Source organism: Suillus plorans (genome assembly GCF_016647745.1).
Source record: "Suillus plorans strain S12 chromosome Unknown HD556scaffold_1, whole genome shotgun sequence".
In the NCBI taxonomy this organism is placed as follows: domain Eukaryota; kingdom Fungi; phylum Basidiomycota; class Agaricomycetes; order Boletales; family Suillaceae; genus Suillus; species Suillus plorans.
The window spans coordinates 1,628,700-1,649,986 of NW_024537385.1; the positions used below are offsets into that span (position 1 = coordinate 1,628,700).

Here is a 21,287-nt window from a genome sequence, read left to right on the forward strand (position 1 = left end):
TGAAATAAGGGACAGTACTTGGGAAAGGGGCACAGCGTACGAGCTGAGGCCGAAGTCCTTCAGATCCGATCCTACGAGAGTACGACCTTAACATGGGGCCACAAATGCTTCACCAGGCGCCAGATAAGTTTTCTGGCTGGGTGGTCGTACTCTACGAGGATGTGTTCTATGAATTCTGTGGCCTCTCTGCAGTGGAGGCATCGGGCTCTCTGTTCATAATTTGGTATGTTTACCCAGAAATCTCCTACCTTCAGGGAGTTATGCAGTACTCTGAATATAAAGTTCTGAAACTTTATGGAAAGGTCTTTATTACATCGGCTTAGCCAGATAATTTGGTCTATCTCCTGTGTTTTTGAGACTACTCCCACTGTGTGTCTCATCATTTCCAGGAGGCCGCTTGTCGATTGTTTTTGTTCTAGCTTTAGGGACAACATGATTCCCTGGTATGCAGTGGCTTGCGATATTTGGCTGAGTTTTGCGCCCTGCAGGTCAAAGTTTTTAGGGACGTTGATGTCAAGATGGTCACACAGGTTCTTTTGTCCGCCAAACTCAGTGAGTTTATCTGCCTCTTCATTGCCCTGATTTCCACTGTGACCTTTAATCCAATGGAAGACAGTCATTGCTGATCTTTTTCGTAGGTGGTAGGCTGTAGCTTTGAAGAGCTCGCTATTCGCAATTCCTATCCATCTCCAATCCTCCCACTTTTGGAGGTGGTTGGTGAGGCTGTCTATTGTGTACCATGAGTCTGTTATAAATGTGACTGGGGTTGAAGGGCTGACACTCTATAGACCGATCAGTATTGCAGCCACTTCTCCTGCTTGGTTGGATTGTGTTTTACCAGTGATCCTTATGGCCTTGTTCAAGGGGTTGTTTTCCCCAAACCATATGCCACTTCCACATTGTGCATTGTTTTTTCCATTGTTGATGCATGAGCTGTCAGTGTATATCTCAATAGGTGGCTCTTGTTGTCCCTGTCCTTGGTTGGGCCTTTGGAGCCGGTGAGCTGGGGCTTGGGCAGTCCTTGTGTCTCCTGCAAAGATTCTAAAACATTCTGCTAGTTGCAATGTTTCTGAGACTGATGGATCAAAGATGATGTCCCCTCTGTGTTGAGTTCTTGCTCTTGTATTCTTTTCCAGGCGGCAGTGTGTGAGTGTGAGTCCATCATTGATTGGACAGTAGAATGGGTTGAATTTTGGAGTTAGGTTGTTGATGATCACTGCCACCGTGGATATACATTTATGCGGGTTTTTACACCCTGCCAGTCTGTCCGATACGCATAGGCCACATATGCAGTCATGACTTTCCCAGTGGTGTGGAACTGTAGTTGGTCTATTGCTTACTTTTAGAAGGTCTTTGATTGACTTTACTTCATGGATTTGTTTTAGGCATGCGTCTTTTAACTTATGATAGGTTCGCAGTAGTGCGCCACAGTGAAGCCAGGCTGGGAGCTGTTGTTTATGGGTTTGTGAAAGTTTAATCAGGGCGAAGCACATGTTGTGCTTTTTTGCCATTTTTAACATTGAGATTATTTCTCTAGGTATTCGGTTTGTGTGTAGTCCCCTTGTTGGGGGAGCCCAGGAGGTGAGGAAGGTTTGGATATTATTTGGGTTGTTGTCATATCCCGCATTCCGGACCAACATCTGACGACGTTCCCACGCCTCATCCGGACCTCCGGACCTCCTGTCCATGTCTCCAGACCCAATCCTCTATCTGTCCGGATCCCTGTACTCCTGCATCTGATATCCAGATGCCAGATCTGATATCCACATCTCCGGATCTCTGGATCCAACCTATCTGTCATGTCCGAACCCAAACCTTAAATCAGCGCCCATCCCCTTATGGTAATCACCTGTCTCCGGACTTCCGAACATCCGGATCCGACCCACGTCTATCTTCCGGATCCGACCCGCGTCTATCTTCCGTGCCTTATCCCTTTGTATGTTCCTTCTTGAGTTAGACTTCCTCATTTTCCGTACCTTGTTTCATTTCCAACTTTATTTTCCTATGTCTTCATCTCCGTCTTCATTTACTATTTTCCGATAGACTAGTGTTTGACTTTTCTACATCCTCTGTCCACAGCCTCGCATAGCTTCGGACTGTGCTGACTGACTCTCCATTAAGTCCTTTGTAGCATATAAACTCTGTAGAATCTTTGTACTTCCTCAGTCTAAATATCATACACATATTAGTCCTCGCACAAGTCTTCACACTAAGTCCTCGTAACAGTTCTATTCCTCCGACTTAGTAATCATCCATCTCAGGCCTAGGGAGGAATTCCCTAGGCCGGAGCTCCGCTCCTCCACTCCTCCACTTCTCCTCCCCTCCGATCCACCATTCCTCTGATCCTCCAAGTTTCCGGAAGTTCCTCCGGAACTTTCCCGCGGTCCTCCGGACCTATCCTGCTTCGGACTTTGTCCTTGCAGCCTTTCCTCTGTTTCCTTCTACTCAGGACTCGTCCTGAGTAGCCATTACACATATCCCCGTCAGGACGAAACTCCATCGTAATTTCCGGAAGTTCCTCCGGAACTTTCCCGCACTCATCCAGAAGTTTCTCGCACTCGTCCGGAAAGTCCTTCCAAAGTTTTCCACACTCCTCCAGAAGTCCTTCGGACTTCACTGGACTTTCTCCGGACTTCATTCTGAAGTTAAGGGCACATACTCGGGTAAGGGGCGCAGCGCACGAGCTGAAGCCAAGCCCCTTGGAATCAGTCCTACCCTTTGTGCATGGTCTTAACAGTTGTTGACACCATCCAGTTTCAGGGTGTTTAGCAGAGTGTCTACTACAAATGCCTATGCCGGGCAGGTGGGAATGCATTGACATAGGCGCTTAGCCATGTTATGCTTATGGCCTCATTTCTTGTTGCAATGTCCAGGAGCCTGATGCCTCCTTCTTCTTTTGGCTTTTGTAGGTGTTTTAGGCTGATTGGTGATGATTTCGTGTTATTTCATATGAATTTTCTTATCATCTTTTCAATAGCTGTCTCAATCATTTTTGGCATCCCTTGTGCCTTGGTAAGAAATTGTGTCATACCGCCTATGAACATTTGGATGATCAGGCATTTACCGTCTAGTGTTGGGTTTCCTTTGTTCCATTGTTGAAGTGTAGACTCAATTTTATCTAGGACAGGTTCCCAGGGAGTCTTGCTATCTAGGTCATTCCCTATCCACGCTCCTAGAGATCTTACAGATGTTGCGTCTTGGGCAATCTTCACAGATGCATCCCATGGGTTATCTTCTATGTTTAACTTCCTGGAGGTCACAACTTCCAGCCTGTGTGTTTTAGAGCCAATCAGTAGGATTTCTGTCTTTTCTAAGTTGAATTTTGTGCCTGAAGCCTTGCACCAGGCCTCCAATATGTTGTGCAGGTCATTATATTTGTCACCTTTTCTCAGGTACACAGTTGTGTTATCCGCATACATGTTAACTATTATTTTGTGTGTGAAACCAGGTACATCATATCCCTTCAGTTTCGTTGAGTTTCTTAGGGAGCATGCTGATGGCTCTATTGCAAGGTCAAATAACAGGCAGGATAGCGGGTCCCCTTGTCGGACTCCTCTCGTTACTTTGAAGGGTTCACTCATGAATCCGTTTATCATTACTCTGGTATGTGCTTGTTCATACAGTGATTGGACGGTTTTAATGAATCTTACTGGTAGGTTAAAGGCTTCTAGGGTCTTAATCAGATAGTCATGGTGAACCTTATCATACACTTTCTCTTGGTCGAGCACTATGATAGCACCATCTTCTTCCATGACATCCGCATAGGCTGTCATCATTTGAGTAAGTCGCATTGAATCAAAGATGGATCTTTTCGGGATAAATCTGCACTAATCTGGATGTATCAGTCTATGTATTTCTTTTGCGAGTTGCATGGCTAAAGTCTTTGTGAGTAGTTTGTAGTCCGTGTTTAGTAGGGTGATCGGGCAGTAGTTTGCTATATCTGATTGGTCTTTCTTTTTGTACAGAGGACACATCCAACCTAGGGCAAAGTTTGACTCTTCTGTCACACTGTGCATTTGTCCATTGTTGAAAACAATGGTGAGGGTTTTGATTACATTGAAGCTGGGTTTGTTCTTTATGCATTTCTTTTTGTGAAGTTCGTGTAGGGTTTTCCATGCTTCGTAAGGGATTCCATCTATCCCTGCAGCACTGCCGGTGTAGAGACTCATGCCTCTCATGGTGTGATATGGCACTTTTTACTAGGGAGTTCATTGCACGAACTTGCAGCACCATTCTGTGTGCTATCTGCAGCTATCCCTATATGAGGCGCAGCTTTCCCGCGCAACGCGCACCATGCGCGCACCATTCCTGCGCTTTACGATGTATATGCGCGCGCACTTTCCCGCGCTTGGTCGCCCTATAGCGCCAGCCTTCCGGAAGCATCCATCCACTGTCCACCAAGCTCTCTAGTGCGTGTATTTCCATTTCCCTTATTTACATATCATTCCACCTTTATTTATATCATGGACCCTTACTTACATACATATATCTTTACATACCTTACTCGGTAGCGATTCGGCTCCGTGTGACAGTGCTTAGGTGCCGTATATAAGCGCCAGCATTACATACTTTCCAAGAATTACTTGACCTCCCACTTACCACCCACCTACTACCTAGGAGAACATAGTAGAAATCTATTCTTTGACACCTCGCGCTCGTATCTCTTGTCTAGTATCTAATCACCACTTAAGAAAACTCACTCTTACTCTCTCTCATTACCGCTCACACGCGTGCGCGCGCTTCCCGCACCTCGCGCGTACCTTCACTTTCCCGTGCCTCGCGCGCATCTGCGCGCTTTCTCGCGCTTCGCGTCAGCCAACCAGTAGCGCCTTCGGCGCGCACTACTAGATCCTTGCTGCACTCGCTTCCCCTCTAGGGTCGAACGCACTTGTCGTCTCAAGTATAGCAGACTAGGCAACGCGCGACCTTACAACATTTACAGATACAGTCAGGAGCTTTGTTTGTTCCTCTCTGTATTGTTGTTTCTACACCGGCTTTAGATGAGTAAGTGCCTCTCTCACATCAGAATCTTGTATTGGGTTACTTAGTGGGCACATAGGTGGGTTTAATAGTTTCTGTTCATTTGGTATTTCATTTAGAGCTTTTCGCATCATTGTGAGTCTCAGTGTTTCATCTGGGCCCTGGGTGCCTTCTCATTGGAGGTTGTCATGGTATATTTTTGCAACTTCTGCCATGTCTTTGGACTTGGTGGCAATTCTATTTGTGTTGGGGACCTTTAGTTGGTGTATAATGTCTCTAGGTTTTCTGGAGGTGTTTACTCCAGACCAATATTTACTAACTGTCTCTCCTTTCAGGGACCACTTTGCCTGGGCTTTTAGGTGGGCGTCCCTATATCTTTTTCATTTGAGATGTTTGAGTTCTTTCTCTAGAACTACTTTGTTTTACCATCTGTCAGTGGATGAATCTATGTCTGGTGCATTGGTCATTCTGTTGATGTCTCTTTGTAACTGCCTTATCTTTTGATTGATCTTTGCCAGGTGAAACTTGGCTATATATTGTGCTTCTGAGGTGATCTTGGTTTTGAATGTCTCCCACAGTGTCTGTGGGTTCCTGGCATTGATGCAGGTATTGACTGCAATGTTTTCTATTTCGGTCTGAAGTGATCAGTGTAATCTTTCTATTTTCTCTAATAGAGTTTCATCAGATAGTGTGCCTAGTGGCCATGTCCACCTGCCTTTCCCAATGTGTGGGGCTTCTGGCGGGGCGAAATGAGCGTGGACAATGCTGTGGTCTGTGGGTATAGGGCAAAGATATGTTTTCCAGTCTGTGACACTGTTGCTGTGTGAGATTGATGTATATATTCTGTCCAGGCACGACAGGGTGTTTGTCTTACTATTGAACGTGAAAAGCTGTGTTGTTGGATGTGAGTTTCTCCATGTGTCATGTATGTTGAAGTCATTTCTAAAGTTTCATAGGGCCTCTACTGCTTGTTCATTGTTGGGTCTGGATGGTGCTCTGTCGAGGGGATCTTCAGTGATGTTGAAGTCCTCCATCGTAAAGTCGAGGGTGCTAAGCCCCTTCTGTAGCCATTTCATTCTAATGGTGTCCCAGAAACACTGATGTTCTGAGTGGTTATTAGGTGCGTAGATGTTGAGTAGGTTTATTGTCCTATTATTGTGCCATTTGATTGATTGTGCTGCAGCTCTACCGGGGACTAGTACTGACTATTTAATATCAGATACATTGACCATTTCTTTGTTCTAGACAAAGGCTACTCCTGCAGAGTTGCCAGAGTGCGAGGGGTCTTGGGAGTTGAGGACTAGTAGGTGTCTCGAGAATAGTGACTCAATTTGTCATTCATTATCATCAGATAGGTGCGTTTCTTACAAGCATAGTATTCCAATTTTCTCTTCTCTGACTGTTTTATTTATTATAGGCCATTTCAAGATTGTACTGGTGCCTTGCCTTTCACATTTAGTGTGGCCAGTGTTATATTTGCATGGGTGTATTTCTGTGCATTGGTGTATGTTTGATGCTGGTGTGTGGGTGCCCTGTGGGGCACTAGAGGTACTACACCACTGATCTCTCCTGGTGTCTTATTGGGAGGCTCCTTGGCAATGGAAGGCTGCTCCCCTCTGCTCCTGGGGAGGCTGGAACTAAGGCTAAAATCAGAACCAGGGAAAAGAGGAGGGTTTGTATGTTGGTTGGTAGTTGGTAGATACTTTACTTATCGTTACGACTATAGATAAGTCAGGGATAGCATTGCCCAGCTACCTGAGAGACTATGTCATCATTTTAGAGGAGCATCAATGCCCTAACATTAATGTCGACTACTAATGAGGACTTCAGCCTCTCCGCACAGCTCGTCCAGACCTAAATAGGTCTCCATGTTCTGGTGTGCACCATGCTTGGTGAGAAGGTCTCTGCTTTCCTGTCTCATTAGAACGATCAGTAAATGTGGGTAGGAACCTGCAGGTGATAGCTTGTGTCTCCTTCGAGCTTTACTATGCAATTCAATGACTCATTTTCACAATAGGTTGAGGGCCTAAAGTCATAGCCATTGCTGCGGGTGTTTAGGTTCATAAAGGTCAATTCTCAGAAAGGACTGCAATTGGTATGAAAGTATATGGTTGAAGTATGTGCGCATCAAGGAGTGAGATAGGTTCGTGTTACAAGGTGGGATAAGGGGCATAATCATGTTGGTGATGGCTGAGGGGGGCTTCTGTTTTATAGTACTAGGGTTCAGTTATGTTAGGTAGTGATGGAGAATGTAGCAGGTGCAGTGGTACTAGGTGTTCCTTCCAGGCTTTCTGTTTCTCATCCTTCTGGATTGGCGGGATGAGTTGATTGCCATCCTAAATCCCACTGTAGGGCCATTCCATTTTGGAACACTAGGGAACGGGCATAGGCCACACAGATAGGCGAGGGAATGGCAAATTGAGCAGGGGGATAAGGCAATTGTGGCGCCACAGCTATCTAGATCTTCTGGATAGTCCAGGAGGTGGAGAAAACCTCTCAGGTCAGTCCAGGCTTTGGCGTTGTTGGTTGGGCTGATAGCAAAAATATGGAAGTGGGGTATGGAAAGTCTGCCTGTGACTTTGAAGTCAAGGTGCTCTATGCGGATCGATCTGATTAGGTCTTGTGTAGCTTTGTATACCATCTCCTCCTCGCATATCTCACTCATGGAAAAAATATCATTGATGTGGCATCTGTTCTCATCTTAGGCCCAAACATCTGCGATCATTTTGCGGATAGTATTGGCATTGGAAGTGGTGAAGCTGGAAAGGCAAAATAAGAGCTCAGGTGTTTGCGAGCAGTTGAAGGGGAGTGCCTTGTAGGTGACATTGGTGGTGGACCATATCTACTGTCCCAGTATGAGCACTTTCGTCTCTTCAGAGACGTTGTGGACTAGGTAGCTGACAGGGAAATCTCTGGAGTTTCTTCCTTCTTGAGGTTGAGGGGGTGAGACACACACAGGAGGGGCACCCTGGTGCACAAAATTTGCCACTGTGTTAATGCTTGCTCAGACACGCTCAGTGATTACAGCGGCCCTTTCAAAGATGTCTTTTCTGGTGTGGTTGAAGACTCTGATCATGAACTTTGGGTGCTCCACCTGGAACCAAGCAAGCAGTACCTTGTTGTCAAGGTGGTCGAAAATCTGAGCAGAGTGAGACATATGGTCTCTCGGGAAGCCTCCAATTGGAGTTGGGGTGAATTGTAGGAGGACAGTACTATGGTTTAGGCCGTCATGGCTTAGGATTGCTCTGTTTTTACCTACCAGGGCTAGATGTGCGAGGAGGTGGGGCTGGACAGGATTGTTATTGTCTGGTTCGCAGAGCTAGATGGAGCATGGATGGATTCTGCCAGTCCGTTTTGAGTGATGCCTGCAGCAGGGCTCTCCATAGAGGAGGTTACACAAAATTCCTGCATGATAAGGAGGTCATCAGGTGGGGAAGGCACAGGGATTTTGTGAGAGGCTGGGGTAGGGGTGTCGGGAGGAGATTGGAGTGATTCTGGGGAGGGTGTATCAGGTAGGGTTGTCATGAGGAGGTCCATATTATTGTCATCTGGGAGGATGTTGGAGGAGAAGTACTTTGACCCGATACAGCAGGATTGTGATGCAAGATGGGGGGTGCTGGGGTAAGGGTGGATTGTTTGGGAGAGGGTTTTAATGGATGTGAGATCCTTGTCTTTCATCTTCCAGTGGGCAAGGATTTCATATGGGGCTGGTGGGGTTTTTGTAGTGAGTATTGGAGTGCAGTTATAGTCAGAGGGGGTAGCTTGCCAGAGGTCGGTGATGTTGTCATGGCTAAGTTCATTTCTTAACTGCTATTGGGCTGTGGTTCAATGATACTTAGAATGGGTGTGATGTCTCAAGGGTATCGTTTGGCGGTGAAGGAGGATTATGTGATATTGTTTGCGAGCTATCATCTTATGTGGGGTGTAGGTTATGTCTCATTGTGGTATAGATCTTGAGAGGGTGTACTTACTCATGGAGCAACATGTGATTCTTGCATGTGGTGGGTATAGGTTTTGGTGTGATTAGTCGGTGCTGTTTTTACGTAGTAGATGTTTTCCTGGTTTAAGAGTAGTTTTTAACACATGTGACATTGTGAGGTTGTAGATTGGCCAGGTTATAACCTGAGAGCTTTAATAGCATCACCTTGCCCGCTGTTTTATAGCGTGGGAATTCTGTCCATGGTTGTGGTACAGAAACAAGGGCCTCCCCATAAGTCTTTTTCTAACATATATCAAAATGAAACATTGATACTCTGCAGTTTTCAGGGCCAACATCACATCTTCCTCATGCCTACCACTCTGTCCTTGCACTCAGACCAGCTACTTGTCACATCGTGCCTTGCCCTCAGTTTCATTAGTATTCTTCGACTTGGAGGATTTGGACAACAACACTCCGCCTTGAGCGCAAGCCAGTCCCATCAGGGTCCTGAGCTTTTGCAAATGGGGGTGTGATACTGCTTTGGTAAAGGTGTCGGCTATGTTCTCCTCCATAGAACAATAGTGGAGCTTGAAGGTCCCATTCTTGACATGTGAACAGACAAAGTGGTAGTAGAGGTCTATGTGATTACAATGTGACTGAAATTTTCCACTCAATGCAAGTGCTATAGCAGCTTTGTTGTTGCATAGAATAGGGATGAGCTATGTGGGGGCTTCATAGAGTTCTTTAATGAGAAGCCGGAGGTAGAGGAGCTCACAAATAACACTGGTGAGTGCGATGTATTTAGCTTCTGCTGTCGACAAGGCAATTATGGATTGGTTATGTGCACTCCAGGCTATGGCTCCCCCATGCAGGAGCACAATATAGCCTGACATAGAGTGTCTATGGGCCTGTGAGGCCTAGTACACATCAACAAAGGCTTCCATTCCTCCTTCTGTCTGGCTCAAAGTGAGTTCAAGGTCATTTGTACCTTTGAGATAATGTGGGGTGCACTTCACTGCCTCCCAATGGGCTCTGCCTGAACTACATATAAATTGTGACAGGCATGATATGACAAAGGCGATATTTGGCCTCATACTAGTTGGGGCATACATCAATAACCCTATGGCCCTTTGATAAGGTATGTCTTACATGTCCTGCAGTTCTGAGTGCGTTATGGAGGATTGGTCTGATAAGAGACTAATTCTAGGTTCCATTGGAGTTGGGACATTCTTCATGTCAGCTAGATAAAAACGCTCAACGAGAGTCACCACATACACCTTCTGTGACAAGGTTATTGTATGTGCAATCCTATCCCTCATTACCTTCAATCCTAACAATCAGTTTAGCTCTCCAAAGTCCATAATTTTGAAGAACTGGCACAGCTGGGACTTGAATTGGATGATGTGGGAGATATGGTTCACCGTGATGGCCATGTCATCCACAGACACTATGATCATGATATGCTCCTTCCAGGTATGTTTAAAGTACATGGCTTGGTTGACCTTTGAATAACTAAAACTGAGGTCAACGAATACTCCCACTAGCTCCTCTGCCCACTCAAAATTGGCCTGCTTCAGTCCAGGGAGGCTTTTCTTAAGCTTAAACATCTTCCCCTCCTGCCTAGTCTTCAAATATCCAGGTGGCAGCCTCATATAGATCTCCTCTTGGATGTTGGCATAGAGATATGCACTTTTTATATCAACTTGATGAATTACCAGTCCTTCTGAGCTGCCATTGTCAGCATTATCTGTATGGTGGTCATATTTGTAGTGGATGTAAATGTCTCAAAGTAATCAACTCTGTAGCATTGACATTGACCATTGGTAACTAGGCAGGCTCGCAACTTGAGCTTCTCTCAGTCTGGTCTGTACTTCATGGCCAAAATGAAGTGACAGGGAATTATGTTGGTGCCTTGAGGTGGGTCCATGACTTCTCAAGTACCTAACTTCTTAAGCTGACTTATTTCATAATCCAGCACTTCTTGCTACTCAACTCCATCTGGACTATTTAGGTGCCGTTCGGACGACAAATTCTAGGTTCGAAATTTTTGGTTTGAATTGCACGTGATGGCTGCACGTGATATATGCTGATAGATAATCGTAGGATCAAATGTACGTCCTGTTCTTATGCCCATCATGATTCCAGATCTTGAAGCACAAACGCAGCATCAACACCACCAAATCGTGATCATCATAACCATTGCCATTGCACAGATTACCTACTCATACAACCTCCTGTTCTTGTCTCACACTGAACGAATTCCATACCATACATCGATCCTCACTGGCCAAGCTTGGGTCTACGAGCTTATCAGCGGTCATCCAGACCAAATTCAACATAACTTCAGCATCAACCTTGAGACGTTCGAGCAATTGTTAGACACTCTCCACCAACATGGATTCGTTCAATCGCGCAACGGCGTCACCGTCACCGAGCAACTTGGTATATTTCTGTACACATGCATTACCGGACTATCATCTCGTCACGTCAGAGAAAGATTCCAATGTTCTCCCGACATGATCACTAGGTAAGTACATTAATTATTTGAGACTAATACTGTGCTAACTTTTGCAGATATTTCAAACGGATGCTTGTGTTCTTCTCGTCACATCCCTTCTACACCTCCAATGTCCAACTCCCAAACAGTGATACTCCCATTTCCGCGGCAGTACATGCAGACCCGCGATTCAGATTCTTCGACGAGTGTATTGGTGCCGTCGAAGGCACTCACATCCGGGCCTTCGCGCCACTTGAAGACCACATTATCCTGCGTAACCGGAAGGGGTTTTTATCACAAAACTGCCTGTTTATATGCGACCTGGACTTTTATTTTACGTACTCGCTCACGGTGTAGAGACTCGCGCCTCTCAATGCCGGACATATGGCCCCACGAACCACATATTCCTTACATATTCCAGCTCTTATCTGAAGGATCAGTCATACGCGCTCCCGCGTGCGCGCCATACGTTCGCGCCTCGTTTGCGCGCCTCATATGCACTCGCGCGCTTCCGCGCGCGTCCGTGCGCCTCCCCTTAGGTCTTCTCGCGCCTACCCGTCCGTCCGTCCGTCCTATGTCCTCACTGATTTGCTGGTGCGTTATTCTTATCTCTTTCATTGAATTGATGTGCACTCGGTCTGATCCCCGCGCTTACATACAGAAAGTCTATCTTAGACTTTAGATTATATTTAGAGTTGATATGGTTACTCGGTTCGGTACCGCGCTCGGAAGCGCCGCATAGCGCTATCTCCCTTCTTAAATAGAGGGAAGTTCTTTTACTTCGGGTACTACTTTTCCCCCCATTTATCACAGTATACTGCAAGTTGTATAGTGCACCTTAGTACTAGAAATCTGATTATACTTCTCCATCTGCTACAGCTCGCGCCTCTATTATACTTGAAACCATATCCCTTATCACTCATAAGTGTGCTCCCGCATACGCGCGCGCCTCTCGCATCTCGTGCGCCCTCGCATCGCTCACGCACGCCTCACGCGCGCCTTCATATCGCTTACACGCGCCTTCGTGCGTGTTACCTTCTCGCGCCTACCAGCGCCCGTCTAGTTGACAGAGTTTCCCTCCACCTTATTCGCGAGGAACTTCTCTCAGTAGCTGTCCTTTGGGTCGAGTTGTATTCTCGTATCCAGGTCTTGCTGTAGAGCCCCCTTACCTTTAGTGTTTTCACCCACAGTCAAGATTCCTCACCTTCAACGGGCTGGGACGGCTCAGTCGCTGACGCGACGCTCTGGAATGACGCGTGCTCTCATGATTTGCGCATACCTCAACACAGGTACCTTCTTGCTGATGCGGGCTTCGGTACCTGTGATGCGCTTCTAGTACCTTATTGGGGAGTGCGCTATCACTTGAAAGAATGGCGCCAAGCAAACATTGCGTGAGTTTATTTATCGTACATATCTGATTTGCTATTAATTTTGTTATAGGCCATGCAACTCTAAGGAATTATTTAATCTTCGACACGCGGCACTATGAAACATCGTCGAACAGATATTCGGTGTTCTGAAAAGGCAATGGCGCATTTTGACGATCGCACCTGAATACAGCCTGCATATCCAGGCCCAGATCCCAGCCGCGCTATGCGCGATTCATAACTTTACATGAAGGTACAATCCTGACAGTTTTGATCTCACTCTAGACCACGAGTATGATCTCACGGAGGACGACACTGTAGCACATGGGACGCTGTCCGAAGGACCGGCGGATACTTCTGAGCGGAGACGAGCGGATGCTCATCGAGAGGCGATTGCACTCGCAATGTGGACTGATTATCTCGAGGAGCGCAAACGAAGGGGTCTCCCATTGCCGTAGTTACAGATACTATACAAATTTTGTACTAGAAAACAATCAAGCATGCTACAACATAGTCATATGGTTCTGTGAGGCTCGCGGCGCACCACCACAAAGGACTTGTTTCTCTTCCAACCACTCGAGCCTCATCACCTCGTCCAACAAATAAAAAATAATGGCCTGGTTTTTGTGTTCAGCTAAAAAGTTCGCGATGGCTAACCACTCTTTACTGGTAAGGTCCGTGTACATATTAAGTAAAGAAATAGCCCTCCCAACGTGCGTGGAGGGCTGTGGTTGCACCAGTGGTTGCGGTGGAGCTAATACGAGGTTTTTCTGCATCTCACGCACGACCTCAACGAGGTTCTTCATCGTTTCGGTACCCTCCTGCTGCACTAACAGTGTGGCAGATGGCGGCCAACTCCGTTTCTGGGAACTCACAGCAGATCCAGGAGCAATAGCGCTGAATTTGCGCTTTCTGCGGCTAATGCTGGTCCATACCGAGTTGGTAGAACCTTTGGTGGATGGACAGAGGAAGGTAGAGGGAGGAGGTACTTCGAGGGAGTCGGGATCTACTGATGATGGTGGCCCCCGAGTGGCATTATCAATCGCGGTGGGGATCAAAGGTGGTGTAGAGGCGGTGGGGATCAAAGGTGGTGTGGAGGCAGTAGAATCCCGAGGCACATTGCTGGTGGCGGTGGGTCAGAATACATGCGAGCCTTTGGCTTTGCTTGGAATCAGTTGTTCCATGATTTCGAAGTGCTCAAAGCCCTTCATCATGAAGGGCTTCGCATGAGGGTGTGTCTGAAAACAACGTCATGAAGGGGTGGCGGCGTGCAATCTATCATAATGTGTACCTTGACAAAGCGTGCCCAAACATCGTCTTTTCTATCCGTGATACCCGCTCCGTGCTCGTGACTCCACGTAAAGCCCGACGTACACTTGATTTTGATAACGCTGTGGTATGCTTTTTTTAGCTATAAAAACACGTAAGGACATTGCTGGCGGCTGAAAGGGTTTAATAGAAACATACCGCTTGCCATTTGGTCTTGCAAACTAGACCACTCTTTTCCGTGCCGGACTTACATCCGACAATATTCCCACGCCTCATCCGGACCTTCGGACGCCCTATCCATGTCTCCAGTCCTCTATCCATCCAGATCCCTGCACCTCTGCACATTCACATCCACATCCACATCCCTTTACCTCCATACCTCAGCTAGCCTGCATCAGTCATCCTTTGTCCCATCACCCTAATGTCATATCCCATAGATCCACACGTCTCATCCGGACGTCCGGTCCGGTCCGATATACGATAAGCTTCCTAATTCAATTCCTGTGCATATAACGTTGACACAGCCTATTCCTCTATTCGGTATTCCTTGTCCTCGATATCTTGGTTATACTTACTACCGGTACGCTTACTGATCCGTTAACCTATGCTTCATTTCCGACTCGCGCTTAATAACTTTGCTTATGCTTCATACATAGCCTCGGACGCTTGCTTACTGATCTTTCCGTTATTTCCTTAGTATATAAACTCTTGTATATGTCCTGTAGTTCCTCAGTCTGAATATCATATTAGTCCTCGCACTAGATCTCACTCTAAGTCCTCACATCAGTTCTAGTCTATCGACTTAGTCAATATCCATCTCGGGCCTAGGGAGAAATTCCCTAGGCCAGAGCTCTGCTTATCCGCTCATCTGATCCTCCGAAGTTTCCGGACGTTCGTCCGAAACTTTCCCGTGGTCCTCCGGACCTATTCTGCTTCGGACTTTGTCCTTGCAGCCTTTCCTCTGTTTGCTTCTACTGAGGACTTGTCCTAAGTAACCATTACACATATCCGTATCAGGACGAAACCTCATCGTAATTTCCGGAAGTTCCTCCGGAACTTTCCCGCACTCGTCCGGAAGTTACTTGCACTCGTCCGGAAAGTCCTTCCGAACTTTCCCGCGCTTCGGACGTCCTTCGGACGTCCTTGGACTTTCTTCGGACATCATTCTGAAATTAAGGGCACATACTCGGGTAAGGGGTGCAGCGCACGAGCTGAAGCCAAGCCCCTCGGAATCAGTCCTACCCTTTGTGCACGGTCTTAACAACAACTGGTCATGCACCAAAGTCCTACAGGGTAGTGTTAGTTATATGATCATTCACCTCTACAGTACACATTTCTATGTCTTTTATGTGTCTTATTGTGCCTTCATACTCATAGCATTATTCCTGACACTTTACTTACTATTTACATGACTTCCTGACCTCCTTAGGACGTCCCTAGGTCAAGTTATTACTTACTCTTTGATTGTGGCTTGTCTGTTTACATTTGTTTACCATATGTCGCCCATATCCCAGAGTCCAGTGCTCCCTGCCTCTTTGGCAACTTACTCTGGACTCTAGGTACTGTACAACTTTACTACACTATTCAATAGATTGGCAACTTACTCTGGACTCTAGTCTGATCTCTTCTGGCCTCTCAGTAGCCTCTAGAAGCGGCCCACTTCACTCCCATCTTAACAGGTAGGAGGATAGCACTACCATAAGAGTTTCACATTGGCTAAGAATTTACCCTGTTCATTACCTTTAGGACCAATTCAGTTCTCCAAGGCATCAAAATAGTGTGGCAAATTTTACTCCTGCATACCAGTACAATGTCAAGCTGGCTTTCAAAAGCACAGCTCCATATCTCTGTGCTGAAGTCACTATAGCCGACATCTCTGGCCACCACATCATATCCGCGTGCCGGGGTAAATCACAGAGCAGCTAAATTAGGAGAGACACTGATCCACGGGACTGGCACTGTCAGATAGGTGTCTTGTGTACCTGAAACGAGGAAAGTCAACTGGTTAACACAGCATCGACAGCTGTTACTGTCCCTGTCTTCAGATCAAAATTGCCTGCTTGTGTACTACAACATTTGTTAAGATGGGAGTGAAGTGGGCCGCTTCTAGAGGCTACTGAGAGGCCAGAAGAGATCAGACTAGAGTCCAGAGTAAGTTGTCAATCTATTGAATAGTGTAGTAAAGTTGTACAGTACCTAGAGTCCAGAGTAAGTTGCCAAAGAGGCAGGAAGCACTGGACTCTGGGATATGGGCGACGTATGGTAAACAAATGTAAACAGACAAGCCACAATCAAAGAATAAGTAATAACTCGACCTAGGGACGTCCTAAGGAGGTCAGGAAGTCATGTAAATAGTAAGTAAAGTGTCAGGAATAATGCTATGAGTATGAAGGCACAATAAGATACATAAAAGACATAGAAATGCGTATTGTAGAGGTGAATGATCATATAACTAACAGGTAGATACATAAAAAAACAGTGGGAGTACTAAGTATTGAATGGGTGAGCACCAAATTGACGAGAGAACCATGTGATACAGTTTTTTTCCATGCACTGTCTGGTGTCAGGTTCCAAACTTGCAGGTGACCGTCACCAACACTTGCTAGTCTGCGATGATTATGGCCTTAGTATGACGAGTCAGCGTAAAATTGTTGATAAACTAGGCGGTGTCAGCGAGCATAGCACCCCGAAAGAATTGGATACATACTTCCATAGTCAAGGATCTGAGCATTGTCAGAGTGGTTGTTGGCATATATAAGTATATTTGAATATACCGTTCAACAATAAGTCGAGACGATTGTTTAAAGGATTTGCCATGGAAACAGCGAAGGCATCCCATACATTTAAAATAGGGCTTGATTGGAGAAATTGCGTAAAGCTCAATCACAATAAGTACAATGAATTAGGAGATACGAATGGGATCAGCTATGAAGCTCGACCTGCCCATCACTTCTAGTGGGACATATGGATGTGTGGATACCATTATGGCAGATGACGAGGTTAGCACAACTATTACTGATAGATCTACAGCTTATGTGAGTGTCAGACCGGACCCCTCGCTGTTGTCCCAGCCGGAAACCAGACGCATATTGAGAGCGGGGATAATAACTCCCCTAAAAGAGCCAAACTTGTCCGCGGCCTGCAGAAAACTGCGGATAAGTACTTACAACGTCACTTTGAAGCAAATGACCCACATACTGAAGAGCTACACGAGCGCGTGCATATAGCACTCCGAGCTGCCATGCTGGGGGTTAATATTGATGGCATGGAACCGCGCCCAAAGACCGCACATCACACTCAGTCCACAGAGGGCGAGCCAACAATAGTGAGCGGAATAATGATCTCGTAGCGAACTGTACATCTGATACATCAGTAGGTTCAAATGACAAACAAGTACATCATACCTCCCGCAATGGCACGAGCCATCGTGAACTGTTTGGCCAAGGGACTACAGTCACTCAGAAATACACTGAGCGCAAAATCGAAGGTATTAGATTTGGGCGAACTTTATCCTGGCACAATGCCAGGAGGATTAGATGTCCGCGTCATTCTCTGATTCATCATTGCATTGAGTTACTAAATATATATATTACTTTGTTGTTGCAAACTCAGTAAAGACAAGTTGAGTGAAAGAAAGAAACTCAGGAAATAGAGTTGAGAGGCTTATATAGTGAATGAAACTCAGCCTGGGGATTGCTGTTATCCGGTCAGCAAGTGGCTGAGTGGCTGCTGGATAATACCATCAGAGATTTAACTGGGTTTGATTCACTACTTAGGGAGCGAAACTCTGTTAGATCAGTTTCCTTTCTCAACATTTTTTGCAACTATTTGCCATGATTAGGAGACTCATATGATCTAAGCGCAGTCTTAAAATTGCGGCCAAAATAAGGCTCCTCAACATATTCATGGACATATTCAGCATATTGTTTAACACTTCTCGCCTAACATAGTCAATGTCTATTCTCTTGTCAAATGTAGACCAGAGTTAAAATATAGTACATATTTGATCATCCAACATATCCAAAATTTACTATTGTATATGCGTGTGAATCACAGACGTAACATTTCCTTTATCTGGTCAAGGATCTAACAATATATCAGCCCATGCCCGCATATTAAACATTTTTCATCCATACATATCTAACATTTGATCATGAATATTAGATCACAACTAATGGTGAACATTTTCGGACTCTGGTCTTAGATCTTTAATGCAAACACATGTTGTGGAGCCATATTTGGCCGTGTCTCAGGCAGGTATCACGGTCCGATGTTACTTACCTGTGGATGCGGGGTACCAAGACCCCTTTCTGATACGAGTTGTAAGGGGGGCAGCATGGAACCTGTCAGGTCCTGTCCTTGATGTTGACTTAGGCAACAACACCTTGACATTTCAAGGTTCCTATGCAAAGGTACAGACAGCATCAGTCACATTCTTCGTTCTCATTTGACTGTGTCCATCTCAGATCACGATGCCTATAACTCATGCCACCAGAACCAGCTCAGTAGCGGAGCACAACCCCATGAAACACTTCATTGGCAAGCAAGTAGTTGTTATCCATGGCCGTATGAAATTGCTGCGTGGAACACTGCGCTCTCTCGTACGTGATACCTGTCAAATCGACCTCTTCCAAGGCCAAAGGCAACAACTTCCACGAAGCCATGTCGTCAGGTCAGTTCCATACTTGCTGGTCTCTTTCATTAACACTCACAAGCAGACAGTGAATCAGGAGAACTTCTTAACAGAGGTAGATTGTCAGCTGAACAGTTGAAGATATTCGTTCAGATGTTGCATCAATCGTACATCCAGAGGTCTCTGAGAGCCCGCACCCCACATCCAACCCACCTCCAAGCCCGCCTCCTCCACCACAGTCCACCTCCATACCTCACCCTAATCCATGGTCACTTGACCCCAGCATCGAGCCAGAGACTTTTGTATCTGAAGAAGCGCCATCCACAGTCCCTGGTAAGATTTTCGTAATATAACTGTTCCGCATGCAAGTAATACATGTTACCTCAGCATATGATCCTTGGCGAGTGAATCCTGATGACGTTGGGGAGAACGATTCTGATATCCCAGATTCATCTCGTGGGTTGTTTAAATTACTGTTGCTTTCCACCATCTAACTTCTCAATCAGCCACACGATTCCTGTGCAACAGCAGATTAAGCTCATTACTAGCTCGGTGCCAGTTAGTTTTAAGGGTGCTACCAGCGCCAAGTGGCACATGGTATCAGAATTATCATGATCACCAGGTTTGTACACTGGTTCTGGATCCATTCCTTCTGCTGAGTGGACCCGTTGCATATGGAAACATTGCGGTCAGATACATTTCAAGAACAAGGAACACTGGCCTGAAAGAGGATGAAATTCCAATGTGCTACGTTATCGCAGAGCCCCCAAGAACTCAACTTCGATTTCATATTCTCTTGGTAGTCTAAATTGCCTTCTCATGTGAAGCAATTGGTATCTGACCAGGGTTGTTGCGTTTTCAGCACCCTCAAGTAACAGAGCTTGCCACAAAGCTCGCAAACGATAACCTTGCTGATATTGTACTATGTGAATGGAGAGCCCTGGGTTCAATCACAGCCAGACAATGATTGTATGTCAATCATGAATGAAAATTGATTTGTAATACAACAGAGAACATAAGTGGATATTCGAAAAGTATTGCAAGGCTTCAACACAACATGAAGTAATCGAGCCACCGAGCCAAACCCCATATGGCTAGTTATCCTCTAACCTACGTCTCTTGCTGGATGTCATGAGTTCCACCCGTGAATGGCATTGTGACTTCGTGAAGACGTGCCATTTTATGTGGTGCTTGCCGTAGGAAGTGATAGTTTGCTCCACAGGAAGGTCTTGAGGCCAGCCGTCTAATCTAAGGTGAAGATCGTAAATTTCTATGATCTTGTCGTGCGACTTCAATATCTCCATGTGTTAAGATGGGAGTGAAGTGGGCCGCTTCTAGAGGCTACTGAGAGACCAGAAGAGATCAGACTAGAGTCCAGAGTGAGTTGCCAAAGAGGCAGGAAGCACTGGACTCTGGGATATGGGCGACGTATGGTAAACAAATGTAAACAAACAAGCCACAATCAAAGGGTAAGTAATAACTCGACCTAGGGACGTCCTAGGGAAGTCAGGAAGTCATGTAAATGGTAAGTAAAGTGTCAGGAATAATGCTATGAGTATGAAGGCACAATAAGACACATAAAAGACATAGAAATGTGTACTGTAGAGGTGAATGATCATATAACTAACACTCCCCCCTGATTGTGCGTGCACCTCTCACAATCAAGAGCTCCCCCCTAATCGGACAAGTCCCATCATTTGACAGAACAAGTCCACCTTGACTCGAGGTAGGGCCTTGGTCAGAATATCTGCAGGTTGCTCTGCAGTAGGGACAAAGGCGGGGGAGATTACCTGTTTGTCCACCTGATTGCGCAGCCAGTAAAAGCACAAGTCCAGCTGCTTCATGCGTCCATGATGCTCTGGGTGCTTGGCCACAGAGATAGCGGACTGGTTGTCTATCCTGAGGACAGACGAAGTGCCCGCTGGGAAACCCAATTCCAACAGCAGTTTGCACATCCACTTGATCTCCTTACCTGCCTCGACTGCAGCGATGTACTCTGCCTCAGTAGTGGACAGAGCAATGACTCATTGAAGCTTGGAGCTCCAGGAGACCGCACCAGTGCCTATCTTGACAAGATAACCGCCAGTAGAGCGCCCAGTGTCTTTGCAACCGCCATGATCAGCATCAGAGAATTTGGAGAACAACTCAGTGGAGTGGGGGTCAGGCTTGTAGACAAGCGCTTGGTCTATGGAGCCTTTGATATAGCGAAGGAGGTGCTTGACAGCCTGCCAATGGGCGATGCCTGGGTTTGAGTTGAATCTGGCAAGGACACCTACAGTGTAGGCAATGTCAGGTCGAGTGGTGGTGCATCAGAGCGCCAACAGCAGCAAGATAGCGCACACCACGCATGAATGACACCTCCTCAGCAGTTTGAGGCGATTGGGAATGAGAGAGGCGGAGGTTGGGCTCCATAGGAGTGGTGACAGGCTTGCAATCAGCCATGCCAAAGCGTTCGAGGATGTCCAGTGAGTACTGACGCTGGGAGAGTGATATGGTGCGACTGGGACGGTCTCTGTCTATCTTGATACCAAGAAGCTGAGTGGTGGGACCAAGGTCGCGAAGTTTGAAGTGTTGGGAGAGCTGAGAAATGATTTGGTCGATGGCACAGAGGGATTTGGATGC

The 21,287-nt window shown here is 46.2% G+C and overlaps 5 protein-coding genes across 5 annotated transcripts; 3 read left to right on the top strand and 2 right to left on the bottom strand.

Moving 5' to 3' along the window:
- Positions 1-782: 782 nt before the first annotated feature.
- HD556DRAFT_1223174 (uncharacterized protein) lies at positions 783-1,520 on the bottom strand (the record flags this gene model as incomplete). The annotated part of the gene is made up of 1 exon (XM_041296861.1): positions 783-1,520. One exon carries the CDS (start codon positions 1,518-1,520, stop codon positions 783-785), a length of 738 nt encoding a protein of 245 aa, XP_041167950.1.
- A 4,163-nt stretch (positions 1,521-5,683) lies between these two features.
- On the top strand, positions 5,684-6,798 carry HD556DRAFT_1302623 (uncharacterized protein; the record flags this gene model as incomplete). Its single annotated transcript, XM_041299517.1, has 8 exons — positions 5,684-5,754; positions 5,832-5,884; positions 5,937-5,971; positions 6,226-6,283; positions 6,332-6,335; positions 6,398-6,484; positions 6,529-6,656; positions 6,707-6,798. The coding sequence occupies 8 exons, from the start codon at positions 5,684-5,686 to the stop codon at positions 6,796-6,798; spliced, it is 528 nt and encodes a 175-aa protein (XP_041167951.1).
- A 1,446-nt stretch (positions 6,799-8,244) lies between these two features.
- HD556DRAFT_1436001 (uncharacterized protein) lies at positions 8,245-8,658 on the bottom strand (the record flags this gene model as incomplete). The annotated part of the gene is made up of 1 exon (XM_041305496.1): positions 8,245-8,658. The coding sequence occupies one exon, from the start codon at positions 8,656-8,658 to the stop codon at positions 8,245-8,247; it is 414 nt and encodes a 137-aa protein (XP_041167952.1).
- An 8,301-nt stretch (positions 8,659-16,959) lies between these two features.
- Positions 16,960-17,588, top strand: HD556DRAFT_1436004 (uncharacterized protein; the record flags this gene model as incomplete). The annotated part of the gene is made up of 3 exons (XM_041305497.1): positions 16,960-17,031; positions 17,079-17,357; positions 17,409-17,588. The coding sequence occupies 3 exons, from the start codon at positions 16,960-16,962 to the stop codon at positions 17,586-17,588; spliced, it is 531 nt and encodes a 176-aa protein (XP_041167953.1).
- A 655-nt stretch (positions 17,589-18,243) lies between these two features.
- On the top strand, positions 18,244-19,400 carry HD556DRAFT_1302625 (uncharacterized protein; the record flags this gene model as incomplete). The annotated part of the gene is made up of 7 exons (XM_041299518.1): positions 18,244-18,444; positions 18,499-18,633; positions 18,668-18,704; positions 18,819-18,998; positions 19,053-19,121; positions 19,172-19,287; positions 19,359-19,400. The coding sequence occupies 7 exons, from the start codon at positions 18,244-18,246 to the stop codon at positions 19,398-19,400; spliced, it is 780 nt and encodes a 259-aa protein (XP_041167954.1).
- Positions 19,401-21,287: the final 1,887 nt, after the last annotated feature.